Source organism: Montipora capricornis, chromosome 10 (genome assembly GCF_036669925.1).
Source record: "Montipora capricornis isolate CH-2021 chromosome 10, ASM3666992v2, whole genome shotgun sequence".
Classification (NCBI taxonomy): Eukaryota; Metazoa; Cnidaria; class Anthozoa; order Scleractinia; family Acroporidae; genus Montipora; species Montipora capricornis.
This window is the reverse complement of record NC_090892.1, coordinates 17150494-17158625: the sequence shown is the minus strand read 5'-3', so window position 1 is coordinate 17158625 and position 8132 is coordinate 17150494. Positions and strand designations below refer to the sequence as shown.

At 38.7% G+C, this 8132-nt stretch overlaps 1 protein-coding gene across 1 annotated transcript in view; it reads left to right on the top strand.

Moving 5' to 3' along the window:
* The window catches only part of LOC138021595 (uncharacterized), a 91521-nt gene extending 89163 nt beyond the window's left edge, over positions 1–2358 (top strand). Inside the window, exon 31 of the mRNA XM_068868496.1 lies at positions 1970–2358. Within this exon, the coding sequence (XP_068724597.1) occupies positions 1970–2224 (255 nt within the window). The 3' untranslated portion in view covers positions 2225–2358. The remainder of the gene's footprint in view (positions 1–1969) is intronic.
* The last annotated feature ends 5774 nt before the right edge of the window (positions 2359–8132 follow it).

The window sequence follows — 8132 nt, the reverse complement described above, 5'->3', positions numbered from 1 at the left end:
TCCACGTGGAATGCACTGATCAATGCAAGGAACAGGCAGGGGCTGTCAATAAAAACGCTAGTTGTTGTTGATATTACGGTGCTGGATCAGCTCAAAACTCTTCCTCCATTTTTGCTCTGGCCGTGAGGCGCGGAGCTAAAAATCGAGAGTGGTTTGTTTTTCATTGTAGTAGACTGCCAGCAGTCCCTTCTAACTCAGTCAAACCCGCCCGCTTTGGTTACGCAAACGAGCCGAGGGGATAATGGGGACAGAGCGAAATAGACGGACTGCACGCTTTTCTGTAACCGAGGCGTTCAGAATTTCCCTTTGCAACAACAACCGGAAAATCGGATTGGCAATGGACCATTGTCAGATTTTTTGGACGAGTTAGTACTCATGGCTGATTTGTGATTCCGAAATATGACTTTAAAGTTGTGAATCCTAACTATTGGACATTACATCTGTTACAAGTGATCAGATAAATTACGTTCTTAGATTTACAATGAAAGTGTTGTCTGATAAAATAGCTCCTGCTGGTACTAGCGCGAGAAAAGTGGTCCGATTCTACAAGAAAATTCTTACAGAAATCGCATTTGCCTTTACATTTAAAGCAACCTTGTCTTTCTGAGTGATTGAGAAGACCCGGCCTGTAAGTTGTTTAGATTTCAATGAAAATAACTCCACTCAAACAAAACAAATGGAGCCGTGTTTGACGATGTGGAGGGCTTAAAGAGAGACCATAAAAACTAACTTTTTACAGCAGTAAAAGTGTTTTTGTACTGAGGAACATTTTGAGATACAACACTTTTCACATTCTACTTATTCGAAAAGGAAAAATGATGATTTATAAAAGAAATAAAGAAGAAACGTATTCACCTTTTCCTGACAACGTCAAACGCCTTGTTTTCTAGTCCTCGACGCCAGGAGGACGGCAAACGCAGACCGGAAATAGCGTCAAAATGCATGCGTAATTAGCTGTCACGCGGGTCATACTAGAATAGATCGCCGTCCTCCCCCCTCACCTGTTGCGTAAGGTCTCTACTGCTGGTACTAGTGCGAAAACGGAGCCGTGTTTGACGATGTGGAGGGCTTAAAGAGAGATCATAAAAACAAACTTTTTACAGCAGTAAAAGTGTTTTTGTACTGAAAAACATTTTGAAGGAACTGTCGTGTTGCGTTACGGATGTGGCTTATGACATTTTGTGAAATCTGATAAATAAGGTTTCATTTCGGAGAGTAAGTAAAGTACTTTGAACATTTGCTGCTTCTGTGTATTCATGGTTTGAAGAAGCAACAAAGCAATAGCAACACGCAAAAACGCAGAAATGGTGAAGTCCGTTCGACTATTTATATAAATCGTGATTTCGAAATGTTCTTACATAAATGCGACCCAAAGACTTTTCCAATTTTCGTCACCTCCGTTCGCGGATTCAATTTTCTGTAAACTTAGTTTGCTCCGGGCCAAAATACGGAATAATTTCTTCTGCGAATTCAGTCTGCGAAGGAAGTAATTCGTGTGCGTTGGGAAGTCCGTGCGAGCTTTACCGAGCCACTTACATTTAGAGCATAAATAAAAAAGACACCTCATGCATATGTCAATATCAAGCCAAGAGTTCCCGACAAGCTCGTGGTTAATTTCCATACCTGACTACGACGACAGTCGAACCATTTTTGAACGTGTTCCACCACAGGCATCCCACGTCATAAATCAAATTTTGCTTACGCTTTACGTAAAAGGCCTTGATTACATCAAGAAAGGATCCCAACTAACGTAATGCTTAGGGTAGTTTCGGTCCTTTTTTTTTTTTCAAGCAAATTTCCCCAATTGAAAAAATTACGAGAATCCTGTGATTTGATAATGTGAGAGTTTGCTCTGAAAATGGGCCGATAAAATCCGTCTAGATCCGCCCATGGTTACCTCGTTAGAAATCTGTTCACCACATTTATAGTCCCCGCAAAGTCTAAGGTTAACTCCACCCGTGTTTTTCAGGTTGAGATATTGACAGATGACGATCCGCCTAAAGTCATTAAAACACTTGACGAAGGCCAGTTCTGTGGGGAAATCTGCCTAGTGTACTCCAGGCCACACAAAGTCTCTGCCCGCGCGGTTTCTCATGTAGACACGCTTGTCCTGACGAAAGAGAGCCTCGATTCTGTGCTTGTTTACTATGGTGAAATTGCTGCGCATGTCAAAGAGGTCGCCGAAAAGCTATATTCTCCACCTATATTAAACAACGGAATCTAGTATCTTAAGGAAAGAGCAAATCCCTTCGTGAGAGACATCGATTAATAACTCATTTTTGTTCATGCTCTATGTACAACATATTTGATCATTTATTATCTATCTTGTTCAAGTATAAATAAAATGTTTTTTTCAACAACCATGTTAACCTTCCACTGCTCTTCTCGCCCGTAACTGATAAATGTTCTCTAGTTCCATTCAATCTGACTACTCCTGGGTCTTCGAGGATTCTTAAAATCCACGGGGTGGGTTTCTCAAATTTTACAGTTTTGTACATTTACTTCCACAAAGAACACTCGCAAACGATGCTTTAATAATTCCATTTGTATAAGTAATCGCGTAATTTCGAGTGGAATTGTAAATAAATAAGCACGCCCATAAGGCAAGTGCAGTTTGTAGTCTTTCAAAAAAAAATACAAGTGCTTAGTTATTTCAAATTGCACGAGAAAAATCGTGTGATTACTTATTTAAAATATACTAGACGCTCTATAAGCGTAAACTGGGTTGCCTGTGGTACGTGTTACCCAAAAACAAAAGGCATTGAGTTGGGTGGTATTAAACTGCAGCATTCTAGTATTTTTTTTTTTTTAAGTGGGGGGAAGGGGGATGATGTAGACCATTTGAGGGGTCACCCAGACGTCTTACCAGCAATGGCTCTTTTGCTCACACGTTCACACGTTGAATTATTTCGTGATGATCTGTCTTATGAGGGCAACGATTTTACAGAAAAGCAAAATATAGCTGAGGTCTTTTACTTTTTTAAGCTTTGGTAATAAATTCATTTCAAAGATAACAAACACGCTCTGGAGTGAAACTCACTCGTTTCTTTTAGTTCCCTTGGACGAAATGGTAAAGTGACAGTTATAAATGAACTCGTTTATGAGGGCAACGATTTTACAGAAAAGCAAGATATAGCTGAGGTCTTTTACTTTTTTAAGCTTTGGTAATAAATTCATTTCAAAGATAACAAACACGCTCTGGAGTGAAACTCACTCGTTTCTTCTTTAAAGGGGCTATGGTATCATTCCATTATTTGAGGTGTGGTGAGAGCACTCGCCTCCCACCAATGTGGCTCGGATTCAATTCCCAGACTCAGCGTCATATGTGGGTTGAGTTTGTTGGTTCTCTACTCTGCACCGAGGGGTTTTTCTCCGGTTACTCTGGATTTCCCATCTTCTGAACATTTGACTTGATTTGCGTTAATTGTTAATTTCAGTTTACATTGTAGCCAATTCGTGCTCCGGCGCTAGAACGACTAGACAGTTGCTTTTCTTTCCTTTTTTTTTTCCAAATGCCCAAAAAGTAGAATAAAACATTGTAGTCTAATAAGATCTCATTCTGTTATTAAATAAGCTGCTGTGGTGTATGCAGGGCTTCCACAGTACCTGTCTGCAGCCCTGGAAAATGTCCAGCGTAGGGCGTTGTCTATAATCTTCACCGTGGAAATCATCCGAACTGGAGCAGAAGATGAAAAGGTGTGATTTTCTAAAAAAGCAAGCAGTCAACCAGAATTCTCATCAATTGTGGAATGATTATAGAGAGGCAAGGAACGACGTAAACACTAGTATTGGGAAAGCCAGGACTAACTTCTTTAATGAGAGCATTAAGAAGCATAGTGGTATTCTTAAAGAAACTTGAAAGGTAATAAATAGTTCCCTTGGACGAAATGGTAAAGTGACAGTTATAAATGAACTCGTTTATGAGGGCAACGATTTTACAGAAAAGCAAGATATAGCTGAGCAAATGAATAACCACTTTTGCTCCCTAGGTAGTAAACCGGCATCTGGTATCCCAGACACTGCTTTTCAACCAGAGGACTTTTTAAATAGAACCGACTCAAATAATTATTTTCGCCGTGTAAGTGAAGGCTACATTCAAAGCCTGATCACTAAACTCAAACCCTCCGTAAGTTGCGGATTGGATAATATTTCAAGCAGACTTCTAAAGCTTTGTAGTCCATATATCTCAAAGTCTATACGAGATATTATAAATCAAGTCTTGGAGACTGGAATATTTCCTGATGATTGGAAAAAAGGCAAAAGTACATCCCATAAACTCTTGTTCTTAGGCCATCGTAGCTTGATTAAGAAAATAACACAAACAGCGGTGATAAACATTGTATTCGAACGCATTTTTATAAAACTTGACGTTTCGTATGCTAGTCAACACACATTTTCAAAAGTGACTGTTACAATTTTTAAAAACTATATATATATCGTAAACAATAGGGGTCTGGAACCTAGACTGAGAAAAATGATCTGCAGCAGTACGTGTCTGGACATGATGAAAAGTAATAGCTAAAACAGCAATAACTTCTCACTACTAATATTGACATTAAGGGAAGGCTTTAGCTCTTGAATGAACAAAGTCTCTTTAATTCTGCAGTGAAAGTCAGTTTTTCCGGACGCTAAAATTTCAAAGTGATCCCATTTAATGTCGTGGCCAGTGGTTTTCACGTGATCAGCAATGGCTGATGAATGGTCACTTTTAGCTAGGGCCTTGAAATGTTCTGTTTTTCTGTCGTGGAGTCTTCGTTTTGTTTTGCCAATGTAGAATTCATCGCAGTTCCAGCAGACAGCTCTATAGACGACCTTTTGGACCTCTGAAAAAAAGAAAATGCGTTGGAATACAATGTTTATCACCGCTGTTTGTGTTATTTTCTTAAAAGTACATCCTATTTTTAAGTCCAATGAAAGAAATATTCTAAACAACTGTAGAACGATTTCTACTCTACCTGCCATATCAAAAATTATAGAAAGGGTCATGCATACTCAGCTGTTAGTATTTCCAAGCAGACGGCAAAATAACTACGTCGAAAACGTGAGCGTGTATGGAGAAGAACACGTCTTTCATCTGATAAGGAGTTATTAAGTTGATTTAGCAACAGAACGGGAACGTCGGTGGCGACGGCGCGCGCAGAAAAAACACCAATGAGAATTCAGAAAAAAGTAGACTCCACTCTTTTCTTCTCTATTCTAAATTCTCATCGGTAGTTTTGCTGCGCGCGACGTCGCCACTGACGTTCCCGTTCTGTTGCTAAATTAGCCTATTTGTCAAAGCTCGTAACCATACTACTCACCTAATGGGCTATTTCCGAGTTGCTGTTTGTCTCGGTTTCGAAGTGAGTCTTGGTGCTCAACTATTGTAAGGGAAATGAGTTTGATTTGCATAAGAATACGCAACTAATTTCCATTTGAATGGTTGTGCACCAGGACTCGCTTTGAAACTCAGGCATGCAGCAACTCGGAAATGGGCAATTGACCAAGCTAGACGTAAAAGGAAGTACTCTTCTTGGTGGTTCTTCAGATAAACAGTATCCCCCACATAATGACTCCGTCTGTACAGGGGCACCCAACGTCAATTTTTGGAAAATATCTGTTCGGAAGACGATTTGAAGTCTAGAATTTTCGGAACATTTGTTATACAATTTCTTGCTTGCCTGCCTGTCCAAGGATTTTTGAACATCTGAGAAATGGTATAATTGCTCATTTTTAACGGATTTTTACCCAAAAAGATCACCTAGAATTTTCGGGAGCCTTTTTTCTGGCTGAATGTTTTGAAAAGGTAAGTTTTGATCCCTATAATTTTCAGATCACTAGACGTTCAGCTAGGAAATCGAACAGATGAAACATTTTTAGGGGATAAAAATATGCCTATATCTACCGTCTAAATACTAAAATATGTTTAACAATGCTATGTTGAAGTTGTTTGAACTATATTCTCGTTGGGTGTCCCTGTCTCTATGGCCAATGACTTCGGACAGTTCTTTATTCGAAAGGATTAAGAACATTCATCTGAAACTGGACAGTCTACAGACACTACATGAGGGAGAATTGTCTCAACCTTCATTCTCTGGAACACCGTTTACTGTATTCCAACCTGCCTTAACAGATGAAATCGAGAAGTTAGTAATGAAGGCACCAAGCAAAACAAGTGATAATGATCCTGCTCCAACACAAGTTGTGAAGGCATGTGAACTTCTACAATCGATATCTAATATTGTCAACTCATCAGGAGGCCTTGGTGAAGCCAAAATTGAAAACATCTAACCTGGATCTGATATTTTTTAAAAAATATCGTCCTGTGAGTAACCTTATCTTTCGCTCAAAGCTCACGGAAAAGGTAGTAGCCCAACAAATATTTCAACATATGTCTTCTAACAACTTCAATCGGCGTATCGCTCTTTCCATAGCACTGAAACTGCACTGATGCGAGTGTGTAATGATATCTTGCTTCACATGAATAAACAACACGTTGTTCTTCTGGTATTTCTTGAGCTCGGTGCTACGTTCGATACAGTGGATCATGGCGTTTTACTGCATCGCCTTGAACACAGGTTTGGTATCTTGGATAGCGCACTTAGTTGGGTAGGATCTTAGTTGACAAATAAAACTCAGCATATTGTCATTGGCAATGGCAAATCGTCCCGTTTTGACCTAAATTGCGATGTTCCACAAGGCTCTTGTCTGGGACCGTTGTTGTTTTCGATATATACTAGTGAGCTGTTTACTACCATTAAGCAACATCTACCAAGTGTACACTGTTATGCTGACGATACGCAAATGTATCTAGCGTTCAAGCCAGATCTAGATGATAGTAGTAAGTACTGCACAAAAAACGCTGTAGCTGCTACTAAAAATGTCTACATGAAATTCGCCAGTGGATGATAAGGGACAGGCTACTTATCAATGATGATAAAACTGAGTTTGTTTTGATAGGTACTAATGCTCAGCTTCGAAAAGTTAGTGTCAGTACGTTGAGAATTGGTGACGCAGAGGTACATCCCTCGATAGACCCTATCAGGAATCTTGGAGTGTGGATTGACAATACGTTTAGTATAAAGCCACATGTCATCAAGACTTGTAAAAGTGCTTTCTTTTTTCCACCTGCATAATATCAGGAGAATCCGAAAATACCCTAGAGGAGATTTCACATGCATTTGTCTTGAGTAGATTAGACTATTGTAATGGTCTCTTGTATGGGCTACCAAAAACCAGAGAGTAAAAAATACAGCCGCTGGAATTGTATACTGCATGCCTACATTCTGTCACATAACACCACTCCTATTTGACTTACAATGTCTAACGGTGAAATTCAGAATCGACTATAAGATTACTATTACTATGTTTAAGTGTCTTCACAATACAGCACCACACTACCTATCAAGTTTATTATCTGTTCAAATGAACTCAAAGTATGGTCTCAGATCAAAGTTTAACAATCAATTGCTACTTTCCAGACCAAACTTTAAGACGTTGGCTACAACATTATTGGTGACTGGGCATTCAATGCTGCCGCACCTAAACTGTGGAATACATTGCCATTGATTATAAGGCAGATTGATAACTTTAATTTATTCAAGAACAATTTGAAAACTTTTCTTTTTAGACATTCAAGATTTTAATGATTTTGAATGATTAGATTAGATTTTATAATTATTTTTATTAGTTCTTATTCCTCTAGTATTTTTGCTTCAAGTACCATTTTATATTTTATACACATTTATATATTTTATTAGTGTACATGTATTGTAATATAGTTGTTGGTAAGCGCATTTAATTTGAAATTTGCGCTATAGAAATAAATGTTATTATTATTATTATTATTATTCCACTATTACACCATTTTACCACATTTGGTCAAGAGAACGCGCAAAATACGGTAATACACTGCAGTGTACAACGGTTTGGAACAGAGCAAATACGGACGGAACGGGAGTTTTTCAATGAAAGAACTTGTTTTCAACAAGAAGCAAAGCCTGAGAATTTAGCTTGTCATCGCTTGTTACTCATCCTTTTGTTTATCCCATCAAATAAAGAACTTTTGCTGGCTTTTTGTGCTGTTTACATCGTTCGCGCGCGCCCTGAAGAACAGATGATGCTTTTTTTTTAAACACCCTTACCAAATAAAA